Raw genomic sequence first — 16,389 nt, 5'->3', positions numbered from 1 at the left:
ATTGTTTTTAACATTGAAAGTAACAATTAGATAGTCTTATGCTCCTTAGAATAAGTCTGAGAAAAGCAGCAGAACTGCATCCCTCTTAGGCCTGGTCTACACTACGACTTTAATTCGGATTTAGCTGCCTTAATTCGAATTAACGCTTGACCCGTCCACACAACGAAGCCAGTTAATTCGAATTAAAGGGCCCTTTAATTCGATTTCTGTACTCCTCCTCGACGAGAGGAGTGGAGTCAAAATCGGTATTGTTAATCCGAATTAAGGTTAGTGTGGCCGCAATTCGATGTTATTGGCCTCCAGGAGCTATCCCACAGTGCACCATTGTGACCGCTCTGGCCAGCAATCTGAACTCGCATGCACTGGCCAGGTGGACAGGAAAAGCCCCGGGAACATTTGAATTTCATTTCCTGTTTGCACAGCGTGGAGAGCACAGGTGACCACAGAGAGCTCATCAGCACAGGTAACCATGCAGGCTGATAATCGAAAAAGAGCACCAGCATGGACCGTACAGGAGGTACTGGATTTGATCTCTATATGGGGAGAGGATTCAGTGCTAGCAGAACTGCGTTCGAAAAGACGAAATGCCAAAACTTATGAAAAAATTTCCAAGGGCATGATGGAGAGAGGCCACAATAGGGACACAGATCAGTGCCGCGTGAAAGTCAAGGAGCTCAGACAAGCCTATCAAAAAGCAAAGGAGGCAAACGGTCGCTCCGGGTCAGAGCCGCGGACATGCCGCTTCTACGCTGAGCTAAATGCATTTCTAGGGGGGGCCGCCACCACTACCCCACCTCTGACTGTGGATTCCGAGCTGGGGATAATCTCATCAGGTACACCTGATGATTCCGTGGAAGGGGAAGAGGAGGAGGAGGAGGACGAGCTGGCAGAGAGCACCCAGCTCTCCGTTCTCCCCAACAGCCAGGATCTGTTTCTCACCCTGACTGAAGTACCCTCCCAAGCCTCCCAAGCCAGCACCCAAGACCATGACCCCATGGAAGGGACCTCAGGTGAGTTTACCTTTTAAAATATAAAACATGGTTTAAAAGCAAGCATTTTTAATGATTAATTTGCCCTGAGCACTTGGGATGCATTCGCAGCCAGTACAGCTACTGGAAAAGTCTGTTAACGTGTCTGGGGATGGAGCGGAAATCCTCCAGGGACATCTCCATGAAGCTCTCCTGGAGGTACTCCAAAAGCCTTGCCACAAGGTTTCTGGGCAGTGCAGCCTTATTCCGTCCTCCATGGTAGGACACTTGACCACGCCATGCTAGTAGCAAGTAATCTGGTATCATTGCCTGACAGAGCCTGGCAGCGTATGGTCCCGGTGTTTGCTGGCATTCAAGCAACATCCGTTCTTTATCTTGCTGTGTAATCCTCAGGAGAGTGATATCGCTTAGGGTAACCTGGTTGAAATAAGGGAATTTAATTAAGGGGACAGAGGTGGCCGTTCCTACTGGGCTGTTTGCCTGTGGCTGAAAAGAAATCCTTCCCTGCATTTAGCCAAGTGCAAAGGGGGGGGGGGGGGAGGATTGGCCCAGAGCTTTTCGCGTTTTGCTAGCAGGGATCTTCCCTGATACCAGCCACGCGGTGGGGGGAGGGAGAAAGCACTCATCCCAGAGAATTCATGGCGGGTGGGGGGGGGGGGGGTGTTAGTTTGGTTCCTGCAGGGATCTTCCCTGATACCAGCCACGCGGTGGGGGGAGGGAGAAAGCACTCATACCAGAGAATTCATGGCGGGTGGGGGGGTGTTGTTAGTTTGGTTCCTGCAGGGATCTTCCCTGATACCAGCCACGCGGTGGGGGGAGGGAGAAAGCACTCATCCCAGAGAATTCATGGCGGGTGGTGGGGGGGTGTTAGTTTGGTTCCTGCAGGGATGTTCCCTGATACCAGCCACGCGGTGGGGGGAGGGAGAAAGCACTCATCCCAGAGAATTGGATGGGGGGGGGGGGGTGTTAACCTTCAGCAGCAGAAAACAAGCTAACAGAAAAACTGCAGCACAACGGGCTTTGCTTGGTATGTGGGAAAGCAGGGCGCAGAAGCCTAAAGACAGTGGCTTACCATGGCAGCATGCAAGGTGAATTCTGTTGCCCGGACCTGCGTCTGTGATCTCTAGCAGCAAAGCCACAGGCACTCAATATTAAGAGGCAAAATGCGACCTTGCACAGAAATCACATGTGCTATGTAATGTGAATAGTATACACCGTGAAAGAGTATAAGCATTGTTCTGAAAAATGTATCTTTTAAAAAAATTCTCTCCTTTTTTCACTCCCTCCAGCAGGTGCAAATGTTTCAAGCCTCCCTCCTCCTTCCCGAAGGCTATCCCAGATAAGGCGTCGTAAAAAAAAGACGAGAGAAGAGATGTTTGCCGAAATCATGCAATCCACCAGGAATGAAAGAGCTCATCTGAATGAGTGGAAGGAGACGGTTTGCAAGTATAGGAAAGAAGCCAGTGACCGTGAGGACATGAGGGACCAACGTGAGGACATGAGGGACCAACGTGAGGAGAGGAGAGACGCTCGAGATGAGAGGTGGCGGCAGGAAGATCAGAGGAGTCGGGAAGCAACGCTGGGGCTGCTGCGTGAGCAAACAGACATGCTCTGGCGTCTGGTGGAGCTTCAGGAACGGCTGCTGGAGAACAGAGTGCCGCTACAGCCCCTGTATAACCCCCCTACCTCCTCACCATGTTCCATAGCCTCCACACCCAGACGTGTAAGAACACGGGGGGGGGGGGAGGCTCCGTACACCCTCCCATTCCACCCCAGTGGACAGCCCAAGCAAAAGGCTGCCATTTTTTTAACCTTTTTTTACTGGGCTTTTCCTTCCCGCTGATCCTCCTCCCAAACCCCACTCAGGTTCTGTGCCGCTACAGCCCCTGTATAACCCCCCTACCTCCTCACCATGTTCCATAGCCTCCTCACCCAGACGTTTAAGAACACGGGGGGGGGGGGGGGGAGGCTCCGTACACCCTCCCATTCCACCCCAGTGGACAGCCCAAGCAAAAGGCTGCCATTTTCTTAACCTTTTTTTACTGGGCTTTTCCTTCCCGCTGATCCTCCTCCCAAACCCCACTCAGGTTCTCTCCCTCTTTTTATAATCAATTAATAAAGAATAAATGATTTTTAAACAATGGTGACTTTATTTCCTTTGAAAGCAAGCTGGGGGAAGGGGGAGGGTGGGTTCCTTACAGAGAATGAGTCAATAAAGGGGGCGGGTTTTCAGGAAGGATAAACAAACATAAATTTCACACTGTAGCCTGGCCAGTCATGAAACTGGTTTTCAAAGCTTCCCTAATGCGCAGCGCTTCATCGTGTGCTCTTCTAATCGCCCTGGTGTCTGGCTGCGAGTAATCAGCAGCCAGGCGATTTGCCTCAGCCTCCCACCCTGCCATAAAGGTCTCCCCCTTGCTCTTACAGAGATTGTGAAGCACACAGCAAGCAGTAATAACAATGGGGATATTGGTTTGGCTGAGGTCTGAGCGAGTCAATAAGGATCGCCAGCGACCTTTTAAACGGCCAAATGCACATTCTACCACCATTCTGCACTTGCTCAGCCTGTAGTTGAACAACTCCTGACTCCTGTCCAGGCTGCCTGTGTATGGCTTCATGAGCCATGGCATTAAGGGGTAGGCTGGGTCCCCAAGAATAACAATTGGCATTTCAACATCCCCCACGGTTATTTTCTGGTCCGGAAAGTAAGTCCCTTGCTGCAGCCGTTTAAACAGATTGGTGTTCCTGAAGACGCGAGCGTCATGAACCCTTCCCGGCCAGCCCACATGGATGTTGGTGAAACGTCCCTTGTGATCCACAAGTGCTTGCAGCACCATTGAGAAGTACCCCTTGCGGTTTATGTACTGGGTACCCTGGTGCTCCGGTGCCAAGATAGGAATATGGGTTCCATCTATTGCCCCACCACAGTTAGGGAATCCCATTGCAGCAAAGCCATCCACTATGACCTGCACATTTCCCAGAGTCACTACCTTTCGTAGCAGCACCTCCGTGATTGCTTTGGCTACTTGCATCACAGCAGCCCCCACAGTAGATTTGCCCACTCCAAATTGATTCCCGACTGACCGGTAGCTGTCTGGCGTTGCAAGCTTCCACAGGGCTATCGCCACTCGCTTCTCAACTGTGAGGGCTGCTCTCATCTTGGTATTCTGGCGCTTCAGGGCAGGGGAAAGCAAGTCACAAAGTTCCATGAAAGTGCCCTTACGCATGCGAAAGTTTCTCAGCCACTGGGAATCGTCCCACACCTGCAACACTATGCGGTCCCACCAGTCTGTGCTTGTTTCCCGGGCCCAGAATCGGCGTTCCAAGCCTATAACCTGGCCCATTAACATCATAATCTCCAAAGCACCGGGGCCCGCGGTCTCAGAGAATTCTGTGTCCGTGTCCATGTCCTCATCACGCTGGTCGCTGCGCTGCAATCGCCGCCTCCTCCTCCTCGCCTCTTTTTTCTGGTCCTGTGTAAGCATAAACTCCACGAGAAAGCGCGAGGTGTTTATAATGTTCAAGACTGCATTCTGGAGCACAACGGGATCCATGCTTGATGCAGAATGGAGTCTGCAGAGTTCACTCAGGAAAAAAGGCGCGAAATGGTTGTCTGCCGTTGCTTTCAGGGAGGGAGGGGGAGGCTGTACCCAGAACTACCTGCGACAATGTTTTTTGCCCCATCATGCACTGGGGTCTCAACCCAGAATTCCAAGGGGGGTGGAGACTGCGGGAACTATGGGATAGCTATGTAAAAGCTACCCACAATGCAACGCTCTGGAAATCGATGCTACTATGGTAGCTTGGACGCACACCACCGAATTAATGGTGCCTAGTGTGGCCGAATACATTCGAATTTATAAAATCGGTTTCCTAAATTCGAATTATATAAATTCGGATTAATCCTGTAGTGTAGACATACCCTTAAACCACGTCTACATTAGGAAATCTTACAAACCTTTCCACTTGTGGAAGCCTTAGTGTAGACAGGGGTGCTGGGGCTGATTCTGTTTTTCACCATTATGGTAAAATGCTGGAAACTGCTGGTACCTGCCTCCTTTACACCAAGGTTCACACGGCTGGGGATGCATTTGTAAGATTCACTAATACAGCCAGTCTTCCAGCACATGGGAAATCAAAATGCAGTTAATCTAAAATTTCTGTTGCTGAAGATGAGAATTTCTATTTGGTAATCAAAAAGTATAAAAATTACTTTGACTGTCTTTTTAAAAGTATTGTTACAAAGAGATGATTTCCTGCTATTTACTGGCCAACACCAATATTGTGATGCTGCATAAAATTTGCATTTGTCGGGGCTTATGAATGATGATGTCTATTCTAGGTAATGGCACAAACTAAACCAATATAACTAGTTTTTAAATCAACATAAGACAGTCCACAAACAAAGCTGCACCAGTTTTACTAAAATGATTTAAGATAAACTGGTACAACTTCTGTGTGTAGAGGAGTCCATTATGTGTTGTGCCTGAAGTGCCATGTTGCTTTCTAGTCACATTAAAAGTGAAATCCTCAGATCAGGCTACTTGTGGTGCTCAGCATTGCTATGTGGTTTCAGTTACTGGTCTCTCTCATCTTGAGCTAGGTGTTCTAGGGAGCAAATGAAAGTTGCTTTTGTTACTCAAAAGCAGCTACTCTATCTGATTAAAGGAGTGATAGTGACTGGCTGTCCAGTTCTTGGTTGAAAGAATCATGGCTTCAGAATGCATATTGAGGTTTGGATGTGTAAAATGAAGGGAATCAACAGGGCTGTGATATAAGTGTGGAGGACCCTTTTTCCCTTCAACAAGGTGGTGAAGTGATGAAGGGTCTTGTCCTTCTGTCCTTGAAGTAAATGAGAGTTTTGCCTTTAAGTTGATGGAAGCAGGCCCACAGTGTATGTATTCCTCATGCCACCTTATCTTAAACCAAACTTTGCACCCTCTATAATCTGTATGTTATTCCCTGATAACCAGAAACTTCTATGCTCAAACTCTGTTCACTATTTTTTTTAACATCATCTTAATAAAATTTTTAAATCTGTTTTTTATGGGCCTGATGTTATCCTTACTAATGTGGGTAGTCCTAAGTGTGGGTTGAAGGCTTAGACCCTGTGCCATTTCTGCTGGCTCCATAAAGATATTGAGCAGGAGGATTGATCGCTGTGGGATTTCACATGTGAGGACCTGGAGAGGGAGGAGCAGGAGCATATCATGATTGACTGAGCTCTGAGATGAAAGATTCAAGGCATCTTGATGTGAGTTTCTGGCTTAGAACAGAGTGGTCTGTGGGTTTGCTCAGCGTGTAAGCGTAGTGCTCTGCACTCTGTGATGGCTCCCTGTTTAGAACCAGGACACAATGGAAAGTTTTGCTTCACATCTTCAAAACCTTCCATAGAATTACCTGTGGGTACATTTTCACTTAAATGATAATGATCTTCTGTGACAGCTTCCTTTCTGTGTAAATAGCAACTTCAGGAGAGAACCTTATGGGTTGCTGTCTCAGCAAATCTGGAACTCACTCCTAGAAAGTGTCAGGATGATCATGAGCTTTGCTGCCATCAGGAAAAATTGCAAAGCCCACTTGTTACATGTAATCTTTCCACAATACAGCAATTACAAAAATAAATAAATAAATAAATCCAAGCCCTGTTCTCTGTAGGGAAGAGAGAGAGATATATTGTGTTCACTTCAGAATTTTGGAAAGCATTTAAATACATGATTATGGGTGCCATGAGAACTAGCTAGATAAATACATGTCAAAGGCTGCATATATACTTCGAATGACCTTTTTGGTATACTATATACCGGGGTGGCCAAACTTACTGGCCCTCCGAGCCACATACGACAATCTTCAGAAGTTCGAGAGCTAGGGCATATCTGTCAGGAGCTGGGGGTTGGGGCTTCGGCCCCGCTTCTGTTGAAGCCCCAAGCCCTGGCAGGTGCGCCCTGCTGGGCAGAAGTCCCTACTGCACCACCCCGCTGCAAGGCAGAAGTCCCGAGCTTCCACCCCCCCACCCCCCAGTCTGATAGATGGAGAATGGAGGAGCGGGGCAGGGGGTCTCCATGAGCCACACTTCAATGGTAAAAGAGCCACAGTTTGGCCACCTTGGTATACACTGTAGGACAGGGGTTCCCAAACTTGGTTCAGGGTAAGCCTCAGTAGCTGCAGTTCGCCGTTCCCGGCCAATGGGAGCAGCGGGAAGCGGCGTGGGCTGGGCCACTGCTTCCCACAGCTCCCATTTGCCGGGAACGGCGAACTGCGGCCGCCGGGAGCTGCAAGCAGCTGTACCTGCGGACGCTCTGGTAAACAAAGTGTCTCGTGGCCTGCCAGGGGCTTACACTGAACAAGCCATGAACCAAGTTTGGGAACCCCTGCTGTAGGATTTATAATATTTTTCCTGTAGTTTTGAAATAAAGAATGTTTTATGTCTGCATTTAACTCTACAGTAGGCTCCTGACTGGCATCACATGTACCAATTCAGAGATAATCTGAGTAATTCTTAATGATTCATAGGAATATGAGTAACTTAAAAATAAGTATAACTTGTAAACTGCTGTGAAATTCTAAAGACCTTGGATGTGCCAATATATGCTACTTATATCAGCAGTTCTCAAATTCTAATACCTGCTGTACCATATCTAACATTGAACAATAATGGGCATACAACCTTCATAACATCAATTGATTGTGGTCCATGTGCCACCAGTGGTATGCGTACGACAGTCTCAGAAATGATTATGTAGATTAACCATTATTTTTAAAGGTGGAAGGCATCACTATGATGATCTAGTCTGTCCTGCATAATACAGAATTTCACTCAGTTCCTGTAGTGGAGGGAATTACTTAGTCATTAAATGTATTGCCCTTAGTCATTCCTGTTTAAAATAAGCAGAAAATACTATCTGATTGCAAGTGTTCAGGGACTTCAGTTTCCCATCTCAAAGATTAATAAATTCCAAGGCCAGAAAGGACCATTGTGAAAATCTAGCCTGACCTGTATAATGCAGGCCACAGAACTTCCCCAATATACTTCCTTTTGAACTAGAGCATATCTCTTTAATTAAAAAAAAAAAAAAAGTCAAATGGCCAGTGATGGAGAATCCACCATGACCTTTGGTAAATTGTTCCAATGTTTAATTACCCTTACTGTCTTATTTCAGTCTGAATTTGTCTAGCTTCAAATTCCATCCATTGGAGCTTGATATACCTTTGTCTGATAGACTGAGAAGCCCATTATCAAATATTTGTTCCCTATGTAGTTACTTACAGATTGATTGAGTTACCCCTTAACCTTTTCTTTGTTAAGCTAAACAGATTGGGCTCCTTGAGTCTATCACACTTAAAGCATATTTTCTACTCCTTTAATCATTCTCCTGGTTCTTTTCTGAACCCCCTCCAATTTATTGAAAAGCAGAAATTACAATTCTTTGGTAAGTATTCAAACCAAAGTGGTGATCCAGATTAACTAGTCTTTATTGTACTTAAAATAAAAATAAATATGAACGATCAATAGTTTAATGGGTTTACAATTTTCTTTGTAGAGGAAACGAGCTTGGGGTGCTGAATGTACGTCTTTTCCAGATGAGACACCTCCAGGGTTGAGAAAAGCAAATGTTGGGACAGCAGTGGCTGCTACTTCCATTTCCAGTGCATGGCTTAAATGTGGTGATGGATTTCAGAGCACTTCCATGCTTGAGGTAAAATCCTGGTTTACCTGTGGTGTAGGCTAGAGATGCAAGCTGATGATCATAAGGCTTTCCCCCTAATTTAGCTTTTTATGCACAATTCAAAAATAACAAACCTACTGTTTATAGCAAACATACAACAAACCCTTGAGGCTTTAATGTGGCTTGTAGTCCTCTCCCAAAATTTCCATCAGTTGAAATGTTCATGTGTTCCATCTCTTCTCCCCATATTTGCTTATATTGTCAGTTGTCCTCCTTCTCTTGGAACACCACACAAAAGTTGAGTTGACAAGTTAAGCAGAACTGGAAAACAAGACTGCACAGGAATTACTTTTCATTCAAAGTGTAATTCTCTCTGCACATGATGGTATCTTACACTTATCCTGGTCAGTACCTATCATCTGGAAAGAGCTCACGCATCTCCAAACTATATTTATAGTATCAAAAAATAATTTCATCCGTTCCCGGGATGCAATACAGCAGCTGTTTAAAAGTTCACAGCCACACTCAACAACAGTTCACGGCGGATTTCAGTTGATATTTCAGTTTTATGTCTCATTCAAAATGGCATATGTCTCATACCTTTACCTCTAATACCTCACTGGGATGTTTGTTCAATTCTGGCTGAGATTGAAGGAATGCTATCTACTGAATCGCCAACTCCACATCTTCGTGCACTTGTTTTTTTTCCCTGGAATCTCCTATCCAAGTACTGGCCAGGCCCATTTGTGCTTGGTTTGTGAGATTTTATAAAAGCAGAGTCAGTACAGCTGCATGCTTCTTTCCCTGCCCCTTTGAATATGTTAAGGATTATATTTTCCATCCTTCAGCCTGCTCTCCCACTTTGGAATTAGGGTGAAATTGTTGCCTATCTCTACCCCCCTCCCCCGGTAAAATGTAATGTCAGTGCTTTGGGCAGGGAGAGTGGATATTTTCCTGACCCAGAGCAGAGATTATGCAGTTCTGAAGTTGTTGTTCCTTGGGAAGAGTATGAGGGAATTACTCAGAATCGGTAAGACTGCTTAATATATAACGATTTTAATAGAAAATAAAGCTCACTGACTTGAAAGTGAACTGCCATGTTAATGTGAATAAATAACAGAATAGTTCTAAGCTATAGGTACAGCATTGTTACAGTGACTATTACCCCTGTTCCTTTAATCATTTGGTGTGTGTGTGTATATAACAAATATATATTTTTTTGTCATGTAGACGTCAGAATCTTCTGAAAAGAAGTCTAGAGCTGATAAGCATCTTGGGCCACTGCCTACCTCTGCTGAAGGAACACTAGGTACTATCACTATTTCACATTAACATTGTAAAAGCGACTATCAGTTTGCATTGTCCACATACATTTTCTCAGTTCTTACCTGTGACATCAGCTGCTTCCAGCTGCTGACATAGTCTGTGCATACAGAGGGTGATCTCTAGAAGAAATAGAACTGATCCTATCCGACTTGCACCTGCATTCCTGGTCTCCCTCTCCCCTGATCTCCAGATAGCGATCCTGAAGGGAGGCGGCCACTGCTTTTGCATGTGCAGAAGGAGCTCTACTAATTCTGCATTTGTTGTACAGTCCTATCCTGCCAGGGACAGTATTTCCCCCCCCCCCCACAGTTAAAAAAAAAACAACACCCCTTAAAGTGTATAGATGGAAGGTGAGGCAGTTGTGTACTTCACCTGGAGACAGATAAATAAGGAGACGAAAGGTGGAGCTGGGGGAAAACCAAATGGAGCCTATCAGCTGGATTGACGGCAGCAGCACTGCTGCTTTCGTAGCCTTTTCCCGTTGTGTGAGGACACCCAGGATAGCCGCATGGAGCAACTACTATTGTGATAGGAATTGCAAAAATAGATGCAGCCATAACAGTAAATTTTGAAGGGGTGATTTGACTTTACAGTTCAAAACCAGCTTAGATACAATGTAAAATAAGTTCTAATTTGCATGTGTGTGTAAATATGGGAATACACCTTATTCCAAAAAAGCCCCAAATGCTTTGTAGACTTAGGAATGTAATCAGCCATTGATGAAATGCAGCTACCTCTGGTAAAACATATTAGTGTTACTATGAACTCTTAGAATTAAAAAGTGAAGAATAATGCTATATCTAGGTGAAACTTCAAGGAGAACTTACATTTTAAGTCCATGAGATGGAGTTTGATCAGTTGGCCAATGATCGCACTCCATTCATGTACAAAGTGCGCTGGGATCGCGGTTATGGTTTCAGTGCTGAGAAGGTAACGCTCCAGCAGCATTGTGCTGCTGATCACCTTTCTGGGAACTTACTTACTTTGAGGGTAAAGCGTCACCAGTGGAATCGCTAACATCCCTTCCTGGAGCACCCCTGGACGGTGTTTCTTGGTAGTCTCACTTGTGAGATCTGAAAGGCCCTGCCACGTGTTAGTATGTCAGAGTCTGCTCTTAAATGCTGTTTTAAACACTTCAGTCAAAATCACTCATATTGGTCTTCCTAGCTTCCCTAACCTCCTAGCCTCCATTGCCAATCAAAGTCCCCTCTTCCTTAGAGGTGCAAGGTAGGGAAGCTACTGCTGAAGACTTTCCACTTTTCCTCACAGGAGTTTGAAACCCACCACAGGTTTTGCAGGCTCTTTTCAGGTGTGTCACTTCTACCCCCTGCCTCCAGTCCTTGTCCCTCCATTTTCCCTAGAGGCTCTGCTGTCTCTCTTGGGTTCCATGAGTTAAAAATAAGTAAGATAATGGGCATCTCTTCTACATGCTGTCTTGGAGTTCAAAATTATGCTTTTCCAGATTTTTGAAAGGAATCTGTGTTGGGGGTGGGGAAAGATGATTTTGTTTTTTTCCTCCAGTACCGATACCCAACAACTGGATTTTTCAGAATGAGAAGTCAAACTTCAAAGTGGAAGGAAATAAGAGATCTCATTTGCTTGTGCCTGCCTGCTCTGTAAACTGAAATTCATTGTGCTACTCAGCTGTAATCCTCCTCCTTTATATGCATTAATAATAATGGTAAAAGGTATTTTGGAATACCTATCAGTTGTCTTTACTTTATCTCTAAAAACATGTTGGTTTCACCAGGTATCTGTGAATGAACAGTTGTTAATTACAATTGAACAGCTTAATTGCCTTTTCTAATTTTGCTATGACAGAGAAAGGCTCTACAATTCTGCATCTTAACTTTTGTTGTTATGATAATGGTGCCACATTGTTAGTTTTTGTGTGTAAATTACCAGACATACTTAAAAAAAAATAAAAAATTCCAGGAACTGATTTTACTTTGAGATTTTAAATATTTAAAGTGTCTCTGCAGAGGTGGAGTCTGGGGGTGACAGTGTGATCTAGGAATGAGCTGGGGACTGTGTCAAGATTGCTAGTCCTGGCTCTGCTACTGACTTGCTCTGTGGCCTTGGCCAAGTCAAGTGACCCCTCTGCCCCACATTGTCTTTCTGTAAATGGAGATGTTAATACTGGCCTCAAAGAGTTGTAATGAAGATAGATAATGCTTTATATTTTAAATGTGTTGTGACGGGTTGGATCACAGAAACCCCCTTGGGAGCTGCCACCCAATGTGCAAAGACTACCCCTGCTTCTGTTTTCCCTGCCAGCTCAGGATTCCAGCACCCTGTCTTGCTGAGCCAGACACTCCAGTCTGCTCTAACAAAGACTCAGGGTCTGAATCACTTGTCCCAAAGCTGCAAGTTTACCTGAAAACCAGCTCACAGGAGTGTGCTTGTCTTTAGCACTCAGATGCCCAACTCCCAATGGGGTCTAAACCCAGATAAATCCGTTTTACCCTGCATAAAGCTTATGCAGGGCAAACTCATAAATTGTTCGCCCTCTATAACACTGATAGAGAGATATGCACAGTTGTTTGCTCCCTCCGGTATTAATACACACTCTGAGTAAATTACTAAATAAAAAGTGATTTTATTAAATACAGACAGTAGGATTTAAGTGGTTCAACGTAGTAACAGACAGAACAAAGTAAGTTACCAAGTAAAGTAAAATAAAATGCGCAAATCTATGTCTAATCAAACTAAATACAGATAAGTTCCTCACCAGTTCCCGAATGCTCCCTTTTACAGGCTAATCTCCCTTTAGCCTGGGTCCAGCAATCTCTCACAACCCCTGTAGTCTCTGTCTTTTGATTTAGTTTTTTTCAAGTATCCTGGGGGGGTGGAGAGGCTCCTTCTTTAGCCAGCTGAAGACAAGATGGAGGGGTCTCCCCCAGGCTTAAATAGACTCTCTCTTGTGGGAGGAGACCCCCCCCTCCCTCCTATGCAAAGTCCAGCTCCAAGATGGAGTTCTGGAGTCACCTGGACAAGTCACATGTCCCTGCATGACTCAGTCTTTACAGGCTGAAGCCATTGTCCACATGGTATCTTGCATGTCTCCAGGAAGACTTCTTATGTGGATTGGAGCATTCCAAGATGCATTGTTCCCCAAGTGTTTCCTGATTAGGTACTTAACCTGGCGAATTCCTTCCTAAAGAAGCTGACCAAATGCCTCCCAAAGCTTACTTAGAAACCAAGCAAGCATACAGCCCATATTCTTAACCTTAAGTAGAAAATGATATATATATGTACAAATAGGATGAATAGATATAGTAGACCATAACCTTTACGGAGATATGTTACCTGGCACAGGCAGCACAAAACATATTCCAGTTATGTCATACATACATTTATAAGCACCCCCTCCCCATAAAGCCTTATGGGGTACACTGTCACATGTGTAAGTGGTAAATGCTGTAATATTTTAGTATTAAGTGTGGATACTCAAATAGTTGCACCTGATATTTTGGGGACAGGACTTATGATTTATTTGCTCAGAAAGAATGCAAGTTTAATTTTAAATTCACTAGTTTAGAAACTCATATTGATTTGATAGTGTTATATACTAACACTGTCTCATGCTCTCTGATAGGAGTTTCTACTGCTGTGAACCCAGAGGAGTTTGCAGACATAGTATGGAGCTCTAGTGGCAGCGACTTGTCCGATGATGAGAATAAAATATTGATTTCAAGGTTGTATAACCAAAAGAGTCATGGTTCCAAAGCACAGAAATCTTACAGCAAGCATAACTTATTGTCAGAGGACAGGAGTAGTGAAGGTGAGTTCAAATGTTTTGCAAATGCTTTTTGGAAAGAAATCCTGTTTGCTGAATTTTAAATATTTTATGGGAAAATCATTTGAAATTATTGCAAAATGTTACAGCTCTGATCCTGCTCTAATTGAAGTTGGTGGAAAAACTCCCTCTAACTTCTGTGGGAGCCATAATGGGCTATAAACAGCATTAGCAAAAGTGGACTATACACTAAAGTATGATGGGTGGAATGGCGAGGGATAATAGTTTTTATTTGTATTGGACAACTATTTATAATATATTGAAATAGGATGACCTACTCTTTATAGGATGGTACACTAACTCCTTTGTCCAGGCTGTTTGTGGAGTTGTGAACCCCCAGGCCTTCAGTCCCCATGCAACCAGTGGTGCTACTGCTTGCTTTTACTAGGGCTTTTTTTACTTTTGCTAGGGCTTGATTTCTCCCCCATGGGTGCTTCGCTTCAGATGTGCAAGCACCTCTTGAGCCCTGGATTAGAGATTTTCCTTTAGCAATGTTTGATCTGCCTGCACATATGCTCTGTACAACCTTGTGCTGCGCTCCAAGGGTATGTAGGGTTGCACAGGTGAACTGCCCTCAGTTCCTTCTCTATCACCTCAGTCTGAGATGGAACGCTAACGTGTCCGCCTGGTGTGTGCCTCAGTGTGTTTTGTAGTTTTTGTTTATTGGTTTAGAGTTAGTTGTTGTTAGTATAGAATTAGTTGTAAGAAGTTTCAGTTTTTCCTCTTTCCCCAGTTTCTCCCCTCCCCCCCCCCCCATTTTTCCTGGGGAGTTTATTTGGCCTGGCTGGGCTTGCCAGCTTTCAAATGCTGCCTCTCCTGTCGGGAGACTGTCCCAATCATCCGAAGAAGTGGGCTGTAGCCCACGAAAGCGTATGCTCTAATAAATTTGTTAGTCTCTAAGGTGCCACAAGTACTCCTGTTCTTTTTGCGGATACAGACTAACGCGGCTGCTACTGAAACCTATCCCAATCAGTGGCAGCCACTGTAAGTGTATCCATTGCTTGGGAGAGTCCCATATCTCCCAAATTTATAACTTTTTGTGTGGCTCTTAAAATCTGGAGCTCGGAAGAATCAAGAGACTAAACTGAAGCTGCTGCTGATGGAGCACTCCCCTTGACCCACTTTCAAGTCAGGTTAGGAGATTCCCTCCCTCCCAATGGTGTCTCTACTCTCTCTCAATTCAAGCAAGTGTAGACAGAATGGAGCTAAAAGTGTGTTTACATACTTTGCAAGCAAGACCAGATCCTTCCCCTCCGGAGTTTACAGTCTCAGGCCTGGTCTACACCTAAAACATAGTTCGATTTAAGCTATGTCCCTCACGGGTATGAAATATTCACACCCTGAGCGTCGTAGTTAAGCCCAACTAATCCCCGGTGTAGACCACTAGGTGAACAGAAGATTTCTTCCATTGACCTAGCTACTGCTTCTCAGAGGGGTGGATTAACTGCAGTGACAGAAAAACTCCTTCCACTGCTGTAGCAAGTGTCTATACTATAGTGGCATAACTGCAGCTGTGCTGCTCTAGCACTTGTAATGTACACATGCTATTAGATCCTGATCCTGCAATTTAATGCACAGGGAGGGGGAAGACTGTTGTACCAACACAGAGCCTCTCTGACTTCAAAAGATCTTGAAATGGGATCAACATGAGTAGATCCTTATGTCTGATGCAGTCCCATTAAAGTAAATTAGATTCCATGTATTTTTAAAGATAATCTTTTTTGCAGGATAAGGGCCTAAATATCCAATGTACAGCTGAAAGATAGGGACTGGGTTTCTTTGAGACAGAGCTGGGTTCCATAAGTGGAGAGAAGAGGCCTGTTTTCAGGGGAAATTGGAAGAAAGAGGGGGTGAGTTGGAGGTGGTGATTGGACCTGGTATTAACCTGTCTGTTCTGTCTACACTACCTGAGCTGGGAAGCATGTTCCCAGCTGTAGACAGACAGGTGTTAGCCCAGTAGCTCAAACCGGGCTTAAAAATAGCATTGTAGTTGGGGATAGCATATGTGGTGGCTTGGGCTATCCCCCTGAGCACAAACTGACCCGGATGCCCTGGGCACATCCCCATAGCTGTCGCTTGTGCTACTGCAAACTATACTTCTATTTTTAGTGTGCTAACTCAAGGAGAGCTAGCGTGTCTATCTACCTATGCTAGAAGCGCACTGCCAGCGGCAGTGTGGATGTACCCATCATCTTGTTGCTGTTGTCTGTACCTTTTTTCTTTTGGAACAACCTTCATGTATCTTTGGTTCATCAACTCTCTATTTTTGTTTCAAATCTCTGATGAAGACTTAATTTTTATCTCTCACCCGCTGTTGTTTGATTTACTCAGCCAAACATGAGGCAGAGCTTTGGGAAATTGTAACTAATAATTAAAAACCCGCTACCTTCTCAGGGACTATACTATAAGAGTTGTAAACCAATCAGATTGCATATGGAAATAGTCAATCTGTCATGTTGAGATTTGCCTCCACAAAAGTTAGCATTTACCTGCTATTTAATTTTATAACTGTACTATTTAGCTCTGCAAAGTATATTAGAATTCAGCTTTTTATGGAAGATGTTATCAAAGTTGTTTTGTGTGTTATGGAAAGAGTAAGAAAAATATT

General features: G+C 44.5%; 1 protein-coding gene across 1 annotated transcript in view; it reads left to right on the top strand.

Annotated features, from left to right (window-relative positions):
- Nucleotides 1–693: 693 nt before the first annotated feature.
- The window catches only part of SPIDR (scaffold protein involved in DNA repair), a gene marked incomplete at its 5' end in the record, with an annotated part of 326,096 nt that continues 310,400 nt past the window's right edge, over nt 694–16,389 (top strand). The window contains 4 exons of the mRNA XM_065397658.1: nt 694–710; nt 8,533–8,686; nt 9,887–9,965; nt 13,581–13,766. Coding sequence (XP_065253730.1) covers nt 694–710; nt 8,533–8,686; nt 9,887–9,965; nt 13,581–13,766 — 436 coding nt within the window. The remainder of the gene's footprint in view (nt 711–8,532; nt 8,687–9,886; nt 9,966–13,580; nt 13,767–16,389) is intronic.

This window comes from Emys orbicularis, chromosome 2 (genome assembly GCF_028017835.1).
Source record: "Emys orbicularis isolate rEmyOrb1 chromosome 2, rEmyOrb1.hap1, whole genome shotgun sequence".
NCBI lineage: Eukaryota > Metazoa > Chordata > Testudines > Emydidae > Emys > Emys orbicularis.
This window is presented reverse-complemented; position numbering and strand designations above follow the sequence as displayed.